Source organism: Tenrec ecaudatus, chromosome 17 (genome assembly GCF_050624435.1).
Source record: "Tenrec ecaudatus isolate mTenEca1 chromosome 17, mTenEca1.hap1, whole genome shotgun sequence".
In the NCBI taxonomy this organism is placed as follows: domain Eukaryota; kingdom Metazoa; phylum Chordata; class Mammalia; order Afrosoricida; family Tenrecidae; genus Tenrec; species Tenrec ecaudatus.
In genome coordinates this window covers 85,792,466-85,812,364 of record NC_134546.1, presented here as the reverse complement: position 1 = coordinate 85,812,364, position 19,899 = coordinate 85,792,466, and the positions used below count along the sequence as shown (strand labels likewise).

Genomic DNA, 19,899 nt, shown 5'->3' with positions numbered 1-19,899 from the left:
TTGGGCTATCTATGCAGGGTGGAGCTCACCTAGCTGGGTGTGACCCAGGCGCAAATGCCCTAGGGCAATGGGAGTTCCCCGTAAGTCCGAAATGGAGTGTGAGAGAGCAGGGCAGGAACAAGTGGGGTGAGAAAAATCAAAAAGTGAGACTAGACTGTGCAGGGGTACAGGGAAGCGAGGGAAGCAAAAGAAACTATGTAGCTGAGTCCCACTCCCTGCCTGTGGATCTACAAGGGCTTACTCCCTGCCCCAAGCCCCAGCGGTAGTTCGCAGCTGAGCCCCAAGAAGGGTCGCAAGAAAACTGCTGAGCCGCCCCCAGAGAAATGGGGGGACAGAGAGCAGAGATGTTAACAGATGCCGCCGTGTAGCTGAAGCTTGATCCCTGCCTATGGAGCTGTGGGGGTTTGGGTTTATTCCCTGCTCAGACCACGCGGCGGCTGTGCCTTGAAAAAGCCCCTGCGCAGCCCTCCAAGGCTGTGTGGGAATATAAAGCAGAGACGCAAACAGAAGCAACAATGTAGATGAACCCCGATCCCTGCCGGTGGAGCCGCAAGAGTCCTGTTCCTGTCCTGAGGCAGATAGGGAAAAACTGTGGCTGTGCTGAGACCAAGCCCTGCTATAGGCTCCAAATGGTCCTGGCTTGGGCAGATCCGGCAACTGGACTAGGGTCGAGCCCCAGCTGGCTTCCACTTAGGTAAGCCAAAAGCCCCCAGCCCCTCAAAACCCCGTGGATCTGTGCCTACTTATCTTTATGATGCACCTCCTGTGATCCAGTGGCGTTGAATTTCACTCTGAGCAACTCTCCTGGGCTGGATTTTGCGGAGTCCCTCTGGTGTGTGTCACTCCATCGCCATCTTCCCGGAAGTCCCAATGGCTATTATTTTTGATGCCATATGATCTCAAAGTAGAGAATACCAGAAAATTGCATAGTTGTGCTTTATTGACAATGCAAAGACATTCAACTGTGTGGATCATAATAAACTGTGAATACTCTTGAGAGGAATGGAAATTCCAGTACGCTTCATTGTGCTCATGCAGAACTTGTACATGAATCAAGAGGCAGTTGTGGGAACAGAATAAGGGAATGCTGCATGGTTTAAAGTCAAGAAAAGTGTGTGTCAGGGCTGTATACTCTCAGCATACTTATTCAATCTGAATAAGTATGCTAAGCAAATCATCAGAGAAGCTGGATTACATGAAAAAGAGTGTGACATCAGAATTGTAGTAAGGCTATTAACAATCTTCCATATGCAAAAGACACTACCTTACCCTCTCAAAGTGAGGAGGACTTGAAGCGCTTACTGTTGAAGATCAAGGATTGCATCCTTCAGTACAGATTATAACGGTATAAAAAAGACCCAAATCCTCATGACTGGGCTACTCGGAAACATCTTGATAAATGGAGAAAAAATTGAAGTGGTCAAAGATTCTGCCTTACCTGGAGCCATAATCAATGGTAATAGAAGCAGCAGTTATGAGGTCAAAAGACAATAGATAAATCTGCTGCACAAGATATTAGAATATTGATAAACCAGGATGTTCCTTTGAGGACTAAGGTGTGCCTGACCTAAGTCATGGCATTTTCCATCGCCTGAAATGCATGTGAAAGTTGGACAATAAATAAGGAAGTCCAAAGAAGAGTCCAAAGAAGATGCATTTGAATTGTGCTGGAGAAGAACATTGAAAGTACCATGGACTCCTACAAAGACAACCTTGTCTGTCTTGGAAGAAACATGGCCAGAATACTCTTTGGAGGCAAAGATGGCAAGACTTCCTCTTATATACTGTTGGCATGCTGTCAAGAGAGACCAGTCCCTGGAGAAGGTTATCATTCTTGGTAACGTAGAGGAGCAACAAAAAGTGAAAGGCCCTTTGGGAGACGGATCGACCCCGGTGGCTGCAACAATGAGCTGAGGCATCAGAATGATTGTGAGGGTGGTACAGGACCAACAGTGGTTCTTTCTGCTGTGCATATTGCCTTGGTGGTACCTAACAACAACAACAACTGTATGAAAAACAATTGACTGGCATTTGGTCATTTCTCAAGGTTGTACTTGATCTCTAACCAATGATATTGAAGGAAGAAGCCCAAGCTGTGCTGAAGGCATTGATTAAAACCAAAGGGGGAGAGAGGGAGACCACAATGATCTACATATAACATCATCTCAGGGAGATGTACAACTGGAAAGTGGGTGAAGGGAGACAGCAGCTGGTGTAAGACATGAAATATATTATCTATATATAAATTATCAAGGGTTCATGAGGGAGGGAAGGCGGGGGAGGGGGAAATGAGGAGCTCATATCAAGGACTCCAGTAGAAAGAAAATGATTTGAAAATGATAATGACAACATGAGTACAAATGTGTTTGACACATTTATGGATTGTATTTATGGATTGTGATAAGAGTTGTAAGAGCCCCCAATAAAATGACTCTAAAAAACAAAACAAAAATCAAACCTCTAGTAACCGGCAAAGTACCACAAGAAATATTTCAATACATGGGCACAGTACTGAAGGTGCTCACTTCTTCATGCCAAGAGCATCAGAATACAGTTACTTAACTGCAGAAAATTTCAGTCTTTTTTTTGGTATGTGTCTATTCCAAAGAAAGATGACCCAACTGGATGTGGAAATTATCAAAGAATTCACCCAGTGCTCTCCAAAATCTCGGTTCTGGTCCTACCATCACACCTTTTACATAGTTCTGGAAGCAAGACCATGAAATTCGAATTCCCTAGGCTTGCTCACTGGCCACCATCTAACAAAATGACAGACTCATTCCCAGGCCACTGTTAGGTCCTGCCTGCATTACCTTTCTTAGGTATTACTGCTCCTCTCTTAGATTCTGGGAGCATTGCCCACAGGACCTTGTATTTTGCAGCCCTGGAGAAATGTGAGGTAGGTAGGTGAGTGTTGTCCAGGCGGCATGAGAATCTTAGGGATTTGAATTATTGTCCTTCCCTATATTGATGAGCCCTGCATAGTGTGGGCAGTAGTTCTCAACCTTCCTAATGCTGTGACCCTTTGAGTTCTTCATGTTGTGGTGATCCCCCAACACTAAAATTATTTTCATTGTTACTTCATAACTGTCATTTTGCTACTGTTACGAATCAGCCAACACCTGTGAAAGGGAATTTCAGAGATGAAATCAGAAAATTTCTAGAAACCAACAAAAATGAGCATATGACGTACCAAAACTTATGGGACACAGCAAAATCAGTCATCAGAGGAAGTTTCATAGCAATACATGCACACTTGAGAAAGGAAGAGAGACTCATGCTTGATATACTGGCACAAAATTTACAACTAGAGCAGAGTCAGCAGGACAATCCTACTAATAGTAAAATAAAAGAAATTATGAAAATCAGGGCTGAGGTCCAGGAGAGGGAAAACTATGGAAAAAATTAATATCGCTAAAAGTTGGTTCATTGAAAGGATAAACAAAATTGATAAACCACTGGAAAACCTAACCAAAGAAAGGAGGGAACAAATTTCAATAGCAAGAATAAGGCATGAAAGAGGGGTCATTACAACCCACCCTAATGAAATCAAAAGGTTAATTACACAGTACTATGAAGGATTGCACTCCAATGAATTCAACAATTTGGAAGATATGGACAAATTCTTGGAAAAACAATCCCTCCCTAGACCATCCTCCATGGATGACAAGAATCTCAACAGACCCATAGCAATAGAAGAAACAGAAAGGGTTATCAGGGGATTACCAACAAAAAAAAACCCAACCCTGGACCAGATGGCTTCACTGGAGAATTCTACCAAGCATTTAGGGAAGAACTAATACCAATCCTACACAAACTCTTCCAGAACATAGAAAAACATGGCAAACTCTTAACCTTCTTCTATGAAGCTAGTATAACTCTGATACCAAAACCGGGCAAGGATCCCACAAGAATCGAGAACTACAGATCGATATCCCTAATGAACATTGATGCAAAAATCCATAACAAAATACTAGCCAACAGAATACAAAAGTATATAAAACAAATAATTCACCATGACCAAGTGGGATTCATACCAGGGATGCAGGGATGGTTCAACATACAAAAGACCACTAGTATTATTCTTCACATTGACATGAAAAACTATAAGAACCACATGATAATGTTGATAGATGCAGAGAAAGCATTCGACAACATCCAACACCAATTCCTGTTTAAGACACTTGAGAAGATAGGAATGGAAGGAAAGTTCCTCAAGGCAATACAAGCTATATATGAAAAACCAATAGCCAACGTGGTAATCAATGGAGAAAAGACTACTACAATCCCATTGACAAGGAACTCTCGACCACTATGGAAATCGATCTGGCGATATCTAAAACAGATGGAAATTGAGTTACTATATGACCCAGTAATCCCCCTACTGGGTATATACCCAGAAGAGTCAAGAAACAAACCAAGGACAGACATCTTTGCTCCAATGTTCATTGCGGCACAGGTCACAATTGCAAGGAGTTGGAAGCAACCCAAATTTTCATCAACTAACGATTGGATTAAAAACTGTGGTATATACTTACAATGGAGTACTACGCATCACTAAAAAGCAGTGATGAACGTATGAAGCACATAGCAGCATGGGTAGAACTGGAGGAAATCATGCTAAGCGAAGTAAGTCAGGCACAAAATGACATGTACAACATGAGCCCACTGAGGTAAGTATTAAAAAAATGCAAAGGGCATAGGGAAAAAGCTACTGTATGCAAATATTCTTGGGGTGAGGACCGTGTAGTATGGCAGAGACCAGATCAAATCCAGGGATGCACATGGTAGACAACTGGGGAGGAGGTGGGGAAAGGGGAAATAAAAAAGGTTGAATATAAAGAAGAAAAGGGGAATGGGGAAATGGGGCGTTAATCCACCCAAGGGGAGGGTATTGTTTATATCTCCACAGAGGAAGAGGGACCAGACTTCAACCCAGTGCCTCAAAGTGTGAATGCAATATCCCGGCGTGGAGTAGGGAACCAGTGGAGAGGTCTGGGAGGCTGGCCCCAGCACCATAAATTAAGCGGATTCCTGCCCCTCCCCCGAAAAGAATTTGTGCCAAAGGATGACATTGACTCTGCAGCTCTGGGAGATGGACATATTTGATCAGAGCACACGGGAGCAGATGAAGGGGCAGGAGGAGAGAGTGGAGCACAGCCTGGCCCACCAGGCCCTGAGGATCATGATCCCAAATAGAGCAGCCATTCCACAGAGAGGACCACATGGCCAGCCCCACCATGAGACATGATTGCCCTCACTGACCCATGGCTCTGTGGGGGACAGCACCGGAGACACAATGTGGGAATTGTGTCCAACCTGTCCACACCGAGGCAAAGCACTGGGGGAGTGCAGCGGAACAGAATGGGAATGGAGCATGGCAAGATCCCCAGTGAATGCTGAAGGTGGACTTTGGGGCCAGGGCATGGTGCCCAAAAAGACTGGACTGGAAAACACTCCTAAAGGCCAACAAACATTTCTTGAACTAACTACAAGCTTTTCTTTCTTGTTGTGTTTTGTTTTGTTCTTTGTCAGTGGTTTTTTTGTTGTATACTGTTGCTTGGTTTTGCTCTGTCTTGGTTTTGTGCATGTTATTATCACTGCAGGTCTGTCTAAATAAAATAGGTTGGATGGACAATCTGGAGGAAAAACAACGGGACCGACAGTTCCAGGGGGACATGGGTTAGGGAGAGGTGGGGGGTAAGGAAGTAGTATTAACAAACCCAGGGACAAGGGAACAATAAGTGATCCAAATTGGTGGTGAGGTGGGTGAGGCAGGCCTGGTAGGGCATGATCACGGTTAATGTAACGAAGAGGTATAGCTGAAACCCAGGTGGGGACGGAGCATGATAGTGATGAGACAGGAGGAAAGTCAATGGAAATAGAGGAAAGAGCTGGGAGGCAAAGTCCATTTATAGAAGTCTAGACAAAGACATGTACATGCAAATATATATAGGAGGATGGGAAAATTGATCTATGTGCCTATATTTATAGGTTTAGTATTAAGGTGGCAGAAGGACATTGGGCCTACAATCAACTACTCCCTCAATGCAAGAATACTTTCTTCTATTAAATTGGCATTCTATGATGCTCACCCTCCCGACACAACCGCTGAAGACAAAGTGAGTGAATAAGAAAATGTGGTGAAGAAAACTGATGGTACATGGCTATCAAAAGATACGGTGTCTTAAAGGCTTGAAGATAAACAAGTGGCCATCTAGCTCAGAAGCAACAAAGCCCACATGGACGAACACACCAGCCTGTGTGATCATGAGATTCTGAAGGGATCAGTTATCAGGCATCAAAGAACAAAGAATCATATCATTGGGTACACACCTCCATGATACGATCGCTGAGGACAAACGGGTACATAAGCAAATGTGGCGAAGGAAGCTGATGGTCCCCGGCTATCAAAAGAGATAGTGTTGGGGTCTTAAAGGCTTGAAGGTTCCCCCAACTACCATGATCCGAATTCTACCTTGCAGGACTGGATAGGGCAGAGGTTGTACACTGATGCATATGGGAGCAGGAGGCACAGGGAATCCAGGGTGGATGATACCTTCAGGACCAGGGGTGTGAGGGACGATACTGGGAGAGTAGAGGGTGAGTGGTTTGGAAAGGTGGAACCGATTACAAGTATCCACATGTGACCTCCTCCCTGGGAGATGGACGGCAGAGAAGGGGGGCGGAAGGGAGACTCCTGATAGGGCAAGATATGACAAAATAGCAACCTATAAATTATCAAGAGGGAGAGGGCAGCGGGGAGGGAGGGGGAAAAAAAGAGGACCTGATGCAAAAGGCTTAAGTGGAGAGCAAATGCGTTGAAAAGGATTAGGGCAAAGAATGTAGGGATGTGCTTTATACAATTGATGTATGTATATGTATGAATTGTGATAAGAGTTGTATGAGCCCCTAATAAAATGTTAATAAAAAAAAACGGCTTGAAGGTTAACAAGCGGTTATCTAGCTCAGAACCAACAAAGCCCACATGGAAGAAGCACACCAGCTTGTGCAATCACGAGGTGTCAAAGGGTTCAGGTATAAGGCATCACCAGGAAAAAAAAATCTTATCATAGTGAATGAAGGGGGAAGTGCAGAGTGGAGACCCAAAGCCCATTTGTCAGCAACTGGAGATCCCCTTGCAGAGGGGTCTAGGGGAGGAGATGAGTCAGTCAGGGTGTGATGTAGCACCAATGAAGAATACAGCTTTCCTCTAGTTCCTGATTTTTCCCTTGCAAGTCTGGCTAGACCAGAGGAAGTATACACTGGTGCATATAGGAGCTGGAGGCACAGGGAATCCAGGGAAGATGATACCTTCAGGACCAGGGGTGTGAGTGGCGATACTGGGAGGGTAGAGGGAGAGGGGTTGGAAAGAGGGAACCGATTACAAGGATCTACATGTGACCTCCTCCCTGGGGGACGGACAACAGAGAGGGGGGTGAAGGGAGATGTCGGACAGGGCAAGATATAACAAAATAATAATTTATAAATTATCAAGGGCTCATGAGGGATCAGGGAGCAGGGAGGGAGGTGGGGAAAAAAGAGGACCTGATGCAAAGGGCTTAAGTGGAGAGCAAATGCTTTGAGAATGATGAGGGCAATTAATGTACAGATGTGCTTTACACAATTGGTGTATGTACGGATTGTGATAAGAGTTGTATGAGCCCCTAATACAACGTTTAAAAAAAAGAAGAAGAAGACCCATTGTGAGTGGCCTGCACTGTGAAAACCCACAAAAGAGTGAATGCATGGGGAGGGCCATACCACAAGTGACAGAGAGGACCACTGAGAGAGAGCTGCCTTGAAAACAAGGTTACAACCCAGGACCAACCACACATGGTACAGGTCAGAGTGAGGGGAGGGCACCAAGCAAGGGTGTCACAGTAAGGAGGACCATACAGTGAAGAAGACGTGCTAACTGACCACACAGGGGGAACCACTCAGTGAGCAGGAGACTGTGGAGAGCGTCCACAGAAAGATCCCACAGAGGGTGAAGCCCAGACCTCTGTTTTGATCTTATTTTAGACATTGGCCCTGGAGTTCCCTCCAGCCCAATTGTTTTTCTTCCTTCATCTTAAAAAGGGCCTGAGACCCCTAGGTTAGGCTGTGTGTGAACCTAAACCCAGGTATTCTGTCACCACAGTTCGTGTTGGGACATGCCATCTCTTGACACCTCCTCTTTGTGACAAGAAAGGCACGTGGCTAAACAGAAACAGCTCGGGAAGGCAGTTTAAGGAGGATGTGTACATATTTATTTCACAGTCACAAGTGCATACACAACAAAGCAGCACTTGGGACTGGGTCTGCAGCCCTAGGGTCAGCACATACATCTACGAAGAAGCCTGTTTCTCAGAGCTCAAAGCCAGGGGCGGGGGTGGGACATGGTACAAATGCCCACGGAGTGTGGGTGGTGGTGGCCTGGTCTCATGTCGTGTCTCCAGCATCCTTCACCTGATGGGTCACTTCACCTGTGAACAACAAAGACCATGTGAGATCTTCTCCCGTCATTGGAACCACAGTCAACGACACTGAACCCAGCAGGTTGCAAGAGGCTGGCGCCTATGGCCAAGGAGCCATCTCACCCCGGCACTAAGTGTGCCCAGCGCTCCTCCCAGCTGCCTCTGGGCCCCTGCTCCTTCCCTGTGACACCTTCCTCCCACCCCCATGTGATCTTGACCCTCCAGAGTCTTGGGCACTCAGTGTCCCTGCCTCTCCAAGCTTCTAGCCGGGTCATGCATCCATGGACTCACTCCTGCTCACTCTCCCAAGGTGCCCAACTTTACCTTCTCTGCCAGGACCCCATCCCGCTAGCCCCTCACTGGGCTACCTTGAACAGGGTGACCGTGGTGCTGTAGAAGAGGCTCAGAAGGAAGAGGACGATGAAGGTGGAAGCCATGGCCCACAGGTTCTCGAAGCCCTCCTCCTCAGCATTCACTTCCCCCACTGCAAGGACAACAGGACATGGGGCATGGTCAGCTCAGAGTGGAGCCCAGGATGGAGTCAGTGTTAGTGTGCTAGCAGAGCCTGTCCTGGGGTGGGAGTGGGGGGTGGGTGGGTACTGGAGTGCGGACAGGGTTGGAAACTCAGGGTTCAGGACCAGGAGTTGTGATGAGGAAACTGAGACCACATATCCCCCAGCCTCCCCCAGGGTTGTGCCCAGGATAGGGTAGCAGCAGCAGAAGCAAGAGGACAGTGGGTAGACAGAGTGCTGGTCAGAGAGAGGTGCATGCTACTAGTGAGGGACTGTGTGCATGTAGGGAGCATACTCCACAGGCTCCTGATGCACCTGCTCTGCCTGCCTTTTGAGGTGACCACCTCCTGATCTTTCTGGAAGAATCTTTGGCCAGGCTTGACCTGTGATCACCTTGGCACCTGATGGGTAGATGTGGGTGGGTTCAGGGTGAACAGCTGACATTGTCAAATTAAATGGACTGCAGCCATCCTAGGGGTCTACAGGGTCAAAGAGGGCCAGTAAAACCAGGGGCTGGGCCTCAGTTGAGGCCCCTGATGTATCCTGGGCCCTTTTGGGAAGCACAGTCAGGAAGGCTGGTTTGGAAGGGCTCTGCTCAGCCACTGTTGGATGGGTGAGTGGGGATGTCAGGGAGAGTGGTGGCTTCTGGGATCCCCTCAGGCATCCTCTCTGTCCTTGTGTCCATCTCCCCCATGCAATGGGAGAATATCCAGCTAATTATTCCTCACCTGAGGCCAAGGGGACAGATAGCTAGAAGGATAGTCCCGGCCCATAAGAGTCATGGGGACAGACTGAGTATACATAGAGTTCAGGTCTCCAAAGAGTCCACTGTGGTCCCACAGATCCATGCTGCCTTTGCAGCGTTTCAGGATCTCACGAGCACTCCGAGAGGGCTGCCTAGAGCCATTCAACACTGGTTTCTCTGCAGCTGCCTTCGGTCAAAGCAGGAAGGCTTCTATAAGATCTCTGCCCTTGGGTCTCAAGTCCTGGCCCCCTGCCCCTGGGATGTGATCATGGACTATGGGTGCCGGAGAGTGGACTGCATCACTGAGAGAGGCATCTCCGTCCAGGGCCACCTCTTCCCTTCCCCTTGCCCTGCAGCAGAGGTCAGGGACTCCCCCAGGATCTGGGCTGGAATGAACCTGAAGGGGTCATGCTGACTAAGAGCCTCGGACCCCTGTGCTCTGGGCTGGTGGGCGGAGGAGACATTGGTCAGAGTCATGGCGGGACTCGCCCTTCACCCCTGAAGCTGAGGCGGAAGTACAAGCTAGCTGTAGGCAAGGTGCCAGGAGGTCAGAGCCCATGAGCATCTGTGTCTGTGTGTGCCTGAGTGTCAGCATCCATGCACATATCTGTGTGTCTGTATGTCCACGCCCATATGTCTGTTCATGCTCACGTGTGTGCAAAGGCGCCTCAGCGTTTCTGTGTCCTCGTGCCTGTCGGTGGGCATGCCAGTGTCCTTGTGTCTATGCGTGTGTGTCCCTGTCTCTGTGTACCCGTGTTTGTGTGTGCCTCTCTGTGTATTGCCGGTGCTGTCTGCCGACTAGCTTCCTGGAAAATTGCCAGAGGAACAGGGAGCTGGGTCTGCGGGGGAAGGAGCCCGCCGCAGGAGGGAAAGGTGTCCAGAGGGCAGTGCTGCGGCGGCTGAGGCCGGTAGGCATCATGGAGGGGAAGGGTTGACAGGGGGCAGCACAGGAGGGTGAGCAGTGCTCCCACAGGACCCGCGTTTTTGAAACTGATATTTTTATTTCTAGTTTTTATGACATACATTTCACCCCACGGACACAGTAAATTGGAATGCACACATGTGCGCATGCACACACACATACAGTGGAAGGTCATCATGCGGGGCCAAGCTGAGATGGGGTGCCCAGCGGTCAGTAGCAAGTGCTGGCTGTGTCGGACATCACCAGGGACACGTTGTACAGGGAGGGTTTACCAGTGGACTTGTCCACGCTCCTCTCGGTCACCAGGTGAGGCAGGGCCTCGTGGCCTACGACGCAGGTGAATACATCGCCAGCGCTCCAGTCCTCCTCAGACACCGTGAGGATGCTGGAGAGGAAGTAGGAGTCCACTGCCTGGGGCTCCAGGATGGGGGCACTGGTGATGTACTGATGGCGGGGCACAGGCTGTCCCTTGTGCATCCATCTCACAAACGCATCTGCAGGGGAGAAGCCCTTGACCAGACAGGTGAGGGAGGCAGATTCCCGCAGGCTCAGCTCGTCCCGGGTTGGTGTCGTCAGGTAGACAGCTGGTGCCCGCTTGACCCCGTCTGTGGGAGAAAAGGTGACAGTGAGTGGAGCAGAGAAACCGAGACCCAAAGGGCCCATGCGACCTATCCCACCCCAAACATCGTCATCCAACACAGGAAGGGGCCTCACTCTCAGGCTTGAAGATGGACTTTTTCAGTGGCGAGGGGAGGTCGGTGTGGGTGACAGTGCAAGTGAACTTCTCTCCCGTCTCCCAGTCATCCACGTAGACGTTGGTCTCGCCCTGGGCACTGAAGGTGGCATTGGGATGGCTCTCAGAGATGTTGGTGTGGGTCTTCAGAACCTTGCCGTTCTGACGTGTCCAAGTGATGCTCAGGCTGTCGTAGGTGGCCAGGTCTGTGACCAGGCAGGTCAGCTTGGCAGACTTGGTAATGAAGATGTCCTCAAAGGATGGGGGGATGGTGAAGATCCGCATGCCTGACGGTGAGCCTGGTTGAAGAAGGGACTGGGGTCAGTATGCAGCAAGACAGACGGTTGGGGAAGTATCGTTTCCCCAGCACTTAATAGTGGACTATGCTTAATAGGGGTCCTGTGGGAGCAGGGACACAGGGCACTCACAGTGGCCAGAGCCCCTTCCTCACTGCAATGGAAGGATTGTTCTTGACCAGTTCAGAGGAGATAGTGAAATCTGTGTGTCTGTCTGGTGCTTGCATATCTGTGTGTATGTCTTTGTGGTATGTGTATCTATCTGTTTGGTGTATGTGGTGTGTGTTTGTACATGTGCATCACATGTGCACGTGTGTGTGCTGGGGTCCCTGCTGGCCCAGGAGGAGTAGGGGCTATTCTGATCTGAACTTCCGAAACTCGCCCACCCCCACCCCCGTCTGGGGGCTTATGTACTCACTGGGTCCGCACACAGAGGACACATTCTTCATAAAGTCCAGCCCCCTGTGTATCACATGGCAAGTGAACACGCGCTGGCTGAGCCAGTCGCTCTCGCTGATGGTCATTGTGCTGGTGATCTGGTAGGTCAATGACCCAGACCCTCTGGGCTCCAGCTCCACCTCGCCTGTGTTGATGCCAGACTGCACTGGCTTCCCCTCTCGGAGCCAGGACAGTGAGATCTTCTTGGGACTGAAGCCTGTGGCCTGGCAGATGAGCTTGGAGGTCCGCTTGCTGGTGTCTGAGAAGGACTCTCGGGATGGGACATACACATTCACATTGGGGGACTTCTCTTCCACGGACTCTGTGGTGAAGACACAGAGAGGTTAAGGGATGTCCAGCTGGGGAAGCCACGGCCCTGTCCTGCCCACAGAGAAATGGGAGCCTGCTCCGTCTTACTTTTAGGGGTCACCTGTACTTCCTTGTTGCCATTGGGATGTGTGGCTGTGCACAACAGGTACTCATCAGAGCTCTGGAGGACATCTTCAGAAGGCAGAAGCAACTGAGAACTGGCCAAATATGTGCCCTCCTGCATGACGGATGGGAAGGCCTTCCATTTCTGGGCGTTGATGCCAGTGTTGTTCTTGTATTTCCAGCTGAAGGTGATGGAGCTGGGCAGGAAGTCACGTGCAAGGCAGCCCATGGCCACCGTGTTTTGCTCAGGCAGGATGCTTCCACAGGAGACAAGTGGGAAGAGGTTTGGAGCCGAGGGGTTTGCTAAAGACCCCAGAAGGGACAAAAGAGAGGGGGGAAAAGGTGAGACTTTTTTTTTAAATGCAAGTGAACCCAGTCCTTTTCTATCACCCAATTTTATCTCTGTGATTCCCTATCCAGGACAGCCATGGTCACCAGAGGGCCTGTGTACTTGTCCATCCCGGGGAACCTTGCTCAGGATGTGTGAGAAGGAGGTGGCATTGTCTGTTGGGATAGAGTGGCATGGGCACTTCTGCCAGTCCCCACCACTAGTCCTTGCCTGGGAGTGCTGCCCTGGCACCTGGCCAGAAGAGAAGCCATGCCCCTCACCTCAGAAATTGGGCCCCAGTCAGGGCTCTCGGTTTCCCTTCTCAGACATTTAACAGCAGTGCTAAACCAGACCACAAGCAGCAGCCAGCAAACAGCAGAGCCAAGCCAACTCAGTCGAGATCAAGCCCACCTGGACTCTTTGTGCAGGCACTTCCCAGTTTCTAAGGGAACCCATGAACCCAGAAAGGTCAGCATAGTAGTGTTATCCAGGATAGTACAGCACAACCAGATCCATTTACATTGGGCCTGTGTGGCCCAGACCCATTCAACAGAGCTCCAAAGCACCTCAACTGGCTCCTTTTACCAGCTCTGATCAGCCCAGTAAAGCTTGGTTGGACCCAGTTCAGCTCACTTAAGTTACCTCAATTCAGCTTGCCAACCACAGACAAACTCAGTCCAGCCCAGCCTAGTTATAGCCAGCCCAACTGGGCTTAGGTGGTCCAACTTGGTTTAGCTCAGCTCAACTCTGCATCATCTAACCTGACTCCATTCAGCTCAGCTCAGTTAAGCTTGGTTTACCCCAGCTTCAGCCAGCTCAGTTCCATAGAGCCCAACCCAACCCAGCTCAGTTCAGCTGACTAGTTCAACGTATCCCAGCACCGCTTGATGCTTAGCTCAATTCATCTCAGCCTAGCCCACTTGAGTCCCTTTCTGCCCAGTTCAGTGATGCTTGCACAGCTCAGGACACTAGCCTAGCCCTGCTAAGCCCAACTTGGTCCTCCCAAGTCCAGATCAGTATAGCCCAGCTCAGCCCAGTTCAGTTCAGCCCAGTCCATCCAAGCTCAGTCCACCCCAGCTAGCCCAGTCCATCCAAGCTCAGTTCACCTCAGCTAGCCCAGCCCAACTTAGTTTAGCACAACTCAGTGCAGTTACCTCAACTTAGCCCTGCATGGTTCTGCTGTTTCATACAGCCAGCTAAGCCTAGCTCGAACCAGCCTATCCCAGATGAGCTCAACCCATCGCCACCAAGCTTAGTCCAACCAAACTCAGGTCTGCCCAATCCAGTTTTACACAGCCGAGCTTTATCTAGCCTCACTCGGCTTAGCTCAGATGATACTGGCTCAGTACAAATCATCCTAACTAGATCAGCCCAGCTCAGAACAGCTTAGCAGAGCTTGGTTTAGCCCAGTCTAGCAAAGCTAAGGTCAGTCCAGTCCAGCCCAGCCCAGCCCAGCCCAGCCAACTCAAACCCAGCCACCCTACTTTTGCTCAGAAAGACTCAGCTTGGTCCAACACAGCACAGGTCTGTTCAACTTGGCTCATTTGGGTTCAGCCAAGCTAATCCAGCTCATCCCAGCTAGCCCAGCCAACTCCAACACAACTCACCCAGTTCACCCCAGTTACCCCACCACGATTCAGCATAGCCCAGCCCCACTTATTTCAGCTCAACCCAGCTAGCTGAGTCCGGTTTAGTTCAGCGCGGCCCAGCCCAGCTTCATTTAGCTCACCACAGCTCACCTAGCCCCGCAAATCCCAGTTACCCTAGCTCATCCCATTTAGCATAGCTCGGCTCAGCACAGCCACCTCAGCTCATTCTAGCTATCCTACCTCAGCCCAGCTCAGCTAGCCCAGCTGAGTCCAGTTAGGCCAGACTGATTCAGCTCAGCTCAGCTTAGCCTAACTCATCCCAGTGAACACAGCTCCATTCAGCTCAACCCAGCTGTGTTCAGCTCAGCACAGCTAGGCCAGCTCCACTCAGGTCACTTCAGCCTACCTCCCCAAAGATAGCCCAGCTCATCCTGGCTAGTCCAGCTCATTCCAGCCCAGTCCAACTCAGCCCAGCTCAGCTCGCCCAGCTCATCCTAGCGACTCAGGCTCAGCCCAACTCAGCTCAGTTCAGCCCAGGCCAGTCCAACTCAGCTAGTCCAGCTCAGCCCAGCCAGCCCAGCTCACTCAGCTCATCCTAGCTATTCCAACCCTTTTCAACCTATGCCAGCCGAGCTCATCTTGCCCAGCTTATCTAGCTAGTCCAGCTCAGCTCAGCTCAGCTCAGTGCAGCCCAGGACAGCCCAGCTCATCCAACCTAGGTTGGCTAAATTCAATTCAGCTTAGCCCTGCCTAGCCCAGCTCAGCTAGTCCAGCTCAGCTCAGTTCAGCTCAGGCCAGGTCAGGCCAACTAGCTAGCCCAGCTCATCCTAGCTAGTCTAGCTCAGTGCAGCCCAGCTTAGCTCAGTTCAGTGCAGCCCAGCTCAGCTAGCCCTGCTCATCCTAGCTACTCCATCTCAGTGCAACCCAGGAAAGCCCAGCTCATGCTAGCTAGTCAAGCTCAGCTCAGCCCAGGCCAGGCCAGCGCAGCTAGCCCAGCTCATGCTAGCTAGTCCAACTCAGCTCAGTGCAGCCCAGGCCAGCCCAGCCCAGCTAGCCCAGCTCATCCTAGCTAGTCCAGCTCAGCTCAGCTCAGTGCAGCTCAGGCCAGCCCAGTGCAGCTAGCCCAGCTTGTCCTAGCTAGTCCAGCTCAGCTCAGCCCAGGCCAGCCCAGACCAGCGCAGCTAGCCCAGCTCATCCTAGCTACTCCAGCTCAGCTCAGCCCAGCCCAGCCCAGCCCAGCTCATCCTAGCTAGTCCAGCTCAGCCCAGCTCAGGCTAGCCCAGTGCAGCTAGCCCAGCTCATCCTAACTAGTCCAGCTCAGCCCAACCCAGGCCAGCCCAGCGCAGCTAGCCCAGCTCATGCTAACTAGTGCAGCTCAGCTCAGTGCAGCCCAAGCCAGCCCATCAAAGCTAGCCCAGCTCATCCTAGCTAGTCCAGCTCAGCCCAGCTCAGCTCAGTGCAGCCCAAGCCAGCCCAGCGCAGCTAGCCCAGCTCATTCTAGCTACTCCAGCTCAGCCCAGCTCAGCTCAGTGCAGCCCAAGGCAGCCCAGCACAGCTAGCCCAGCTCATCCTAACTAGTCCAGCTCAGCCCAGCTTAGCTCAGTGCAGTCCAGCCCAGCGCAGCTACCCCAGCTCATCCTAGCTAGTCCAGCTCAGCTCAGTACAGCCCAGGCCAGCCCAGCGCAGCTAGCCCAGCTCATCCTAGCTAGTCCAGCTCAGCTCAGCTCAGTGCAGCTCAGGCCAGCCCAGCGCAGCTAGCCCAGCTCATCCTAGCTAGTCCAGCCCAGCCCAGCTCAGGCTAGCCCAGCGCAGCTAGCCCAGCTCATCCTAGCTAGTCCAGCTCAGCTCAGTGCAGCCCAAGCCAGCCCATCAGAGCTAGCCCAGCTCATTCTAGCTTGTCCAGCTCAGCTCAGCCCAGGCCAGGCCAGCCCAGGCCAGCTCATCCTAGCTAGTCCAGCCCAGCCCAGCTCAGGCTAGCCCAGCGTAGCTAGCCCAGCTCATCCTAACTAGTCCAGCTCAGCCCAACCCAGGCCAGCCCAGCGCAGCTAGCCCAGCTCATCCTAGCTAGTCCAGCTCAGCTCAGTGCAGCCCAAGCCAGCCCATCAGAGCTAGCCCAGCTCATCCTAGCTAGTCCAGCCCAGCCCAGCTCAGGCTAGCCCAGCGTAACTAGCCCAGCTCATCCTAACTAGTCCAGCTCAGCCCAACCCAGGCCAGCCCAGCGCAGCTAGCCCAGCTCATCCTAGCTAGTCCAGCTCAGCTCAGTGCAGCCCAAGCCAGCCCATCAGAGCTAGCCCAGCTCATCCTAGCTAGTCCAGCTCAGCCCAGCTCAGTTCAGCTCATCCTAGCTAGTCCAGCTCAGTTCCTGGGCACCCCAGCTCAACCCAGAGTCAGTTCTTCCCTAGCACCTCTTCCTGCTTCTCCTCACCTCCTGGGCATCTCCACTTGAGAATCATATCTTGCCTCAGTTTAACCAGCCTGGATTCCAAAGCACTATCACCCTTTAGCCACAATAACTGTTTCTTGGAAATTTATGTTGATTTTTAAAGGCATACAAGAATGGAAGGACAGAATTCCTTCCATGGAAACAAAAAGTCCATCTTTTGCAACTAGAGACAGCAGCAGAATCCAGGCTCAGGTAACAATTCCCTTCAACCCCCAGGGCCTCCCCCATCCCTTAGCCCAAACCCCTTTCTTCTGAGTCTAAAACAAACAAACAAAACCCAACAAAACCTTGGCTATTATGAGATTATTTCTAGCTATAGATCAAATCATCATTAAAAGCTACCAGTGAATGAATTTTATCTGAATTTGCCATTTAAAAAGATGCTCTTCACCTTAAACTATTTTAGAAGGCATATACTACTTCAGAATACATAAGAGTGATACCTTATGTAAGGTATAAAGAACATTTACGTGGTACTTCATTTTGAAAACACCATGAACAACACACGCACTCTCTGGTAAGCAATAGATCAGCTCCTGCCAACTTTTCCACCAACTACCCTTTAAGACAGAGGTTCTCAACCTGTGGGTTGTGACCCCTTTGGAGGTCAAACTACCCTTTCACAGGGGTCACCCAATTCATAACAGTAGCAAAATGACAGTTATGAAGTAGCAATGAAAATAATTTTATGGTTGGGGGTGGGTGTCACCACAACATAAAGGGTATTAAAGGGTCGCGGCATTAGGAAGGTTGAGAAGCACTGCTTTAGGAGAAGTTAGCAAAATGCGGGCCAGACCCTGGTCAGACATGGAGTCACAGAGTCCTCTCGCCCCTGAGAAATGAGATAAAGGTGGGTTTTCTGTTATATGGACATAAAGCATCAACATGAACTGAGGAGCAGCCAGTGTGGCTGCGCTGGCTGCTTTTCTCTTACCTTCTCTGCTGCCTGGTCTCTTGACATTCTCGGAGACTCTGGGGCAGGGTGTCATCCCACCAGATCCATTTAAGCACTGCTAGTTCATGAATTGCTGGCCAAAGCCAAGAGCTCATTTTCCCAGCCCTGGGCAATCCTGAGGGACTGCACACCAAGGGCCAGGACTACAGTACCGGTTCGCATGATCTCACTGGTGATGTTCCTTCGACTCAGGAGCCAGGCCAATGATCACCCAGAACCTACACTTCTGTTCTGAGTCTTCTGTTTTAGAGTGCCTTTCTGCTGTGCTACGTGACTCACTTTTCTCCCAAACACTAACACAATAACTGAAAAAATCAGCACAGATATACTCACTGCATCTAAAATCCATTCTAAAGTTATATGAATGCATCTACATATGTATTATATGCCTGTTATGTAGTATATTGCTTATTATATTTTGATATACAATAATATTATTCAGGAAATATCTCATATATGTATTAGGTACATATATTATGTATATATATATCTTGAATTCAAGAAAGCATTGTTGAAATTAACTCTTGAAGAGTTGTCTTCAAGACTATTGAGGTGGATTGCAGATGGTTGTACACATATTCAGTCTCCCTGAATTTTACATATTGAAAAAAAGGTGAATTGGAAAACTTGCTCGCTATCTTTATACCTATATTAAAATTCTGGAATGAAGGCACTCTTATAAAACTAGCAAGGTATTCTTAATTCCCAAGAGGATATTGGTTAAATAAAAAAATTTAAAAACGTAACACAATTATTACAAAACCATTGCTTTCGTATCCTGGCAAATGGCCTGACATTAATTATCATTTGAAAGAATAACAAGAGTCATGAATTAAAAAGTCATATGGATTAACTCATCAGACATCCATGGCTGGTTACATAATTTCTTAATCTGAGAATGAGTACAGTTGAGAAGCTGGGAAGTCAAGACTGAAAAATTAAATTCAAGCAAGTTAAAAAAGGAACTCTCTAGCTTCTTCTCTTCATCAACCTCTGAGTCTTATTTTAGAAATGCAAATCGCCCAGGTGTTGTTTGTCACAGTGGAACACTACCCATCATGGGAAAAACCACTTCTTCAGAACCGAGAACTAGACATGTAGCTGCTGTATGTTCTTGCTTCCTAAAATAGACTGGCTGGGGGACCTGTTTCCGGCCACCTGCTGCAGGTGTCCCAGCCTCACTCAGAAGCCATCTTAACTCCAACTCAAGACTGTCCTCTCAGTATCGTGCCCAAGTAATCTTTTAAAAGGTTGATAGCATTAAAACTGAGTTTTGATGTAGGAGAAATGACAGCATCACCCATTGCTTTTCCTGACCTGAACAAGTAGCCCTATCAATTGAGTAATAAGATTTGAACCCCCAATGAAATTATTTTTTTAAAAGAGATTTTAAAATCCTTTGCCTGTTTTAACCTATTTGAGAAATGTCTACAAGTTTTAAGTAATCTCTATCTTGACCATTTCCTGGGAGTCCTTTCAGAGATACTCTCTTTTAATATTTAGTAGGCATACCTCTTAAAATGAATAAAGATTTTCTTATAGAAATTGTCCTCAGAAAATAAAGGTCCCTAAGAAAGTCTTATTCAGAAAGACTGGTCCCTAGAAGATTTTGGAAGACAGTCAAGAAAAATACTACACCGTTTTTGCAGAATTCACTCGCTGGAGCAGTAATTTTTCTAGCCCCTATAGGATTTTAAGTTCTAATCTAGCATAGAACATAGGTCATAATTTTAAACAAACCAAGCAAACAACCAGTCAACCATTCAGCCCTCGATGTGGATTGTCCCTGTGATCCTATAGACACTGTGCTGCCCTCACATTGCTCCACAAACACTGTGATTCACAGTGAAAAGTCCCCTACTTTGTCTTAAAAAGTTGCTACCTTGGCTCACCCTCATGTCTCCCCAAACTCTTCAAACCCCAGACTCAGTGTCCCTAATTTTCAGGAGTGCAGGTTTATTTTCAGATACCGCCAGCATCAATCACAATATAAAAAGGCATCAGAGAAACCATGGTGGCTTCCAAATCCCGGCCGCTCCATAGTCCC

The 19,899-nt window shown here is 49.2% G+C and overlaps 1 gene segment (V, D, J or C); it reads right to left on the bottom strand.

The window, feature by feature from the left end:
• Positions 1-10,848: 10,848 nt before the first annotated feature.
• Positions 10,849-19,899, bottom strand: part of LOC142430412 (Ig mu chain C region secreted form-like) — a 164,170-nt gene continuing 155,119 nt past the window's right edge. Inside the window, 4 exon segments of the C gene segment in view lie at positions 10,849-11,243; positions 11,353-11,670; positions 12,086-12,427; positions 12,523-12,840. Of these exon segments, the coding sequence occupies positions 10,849-11,243; positions 11,353-11,670; positions 12,086-12,427; positions 12,523-12,840 (1,373 nt within the window).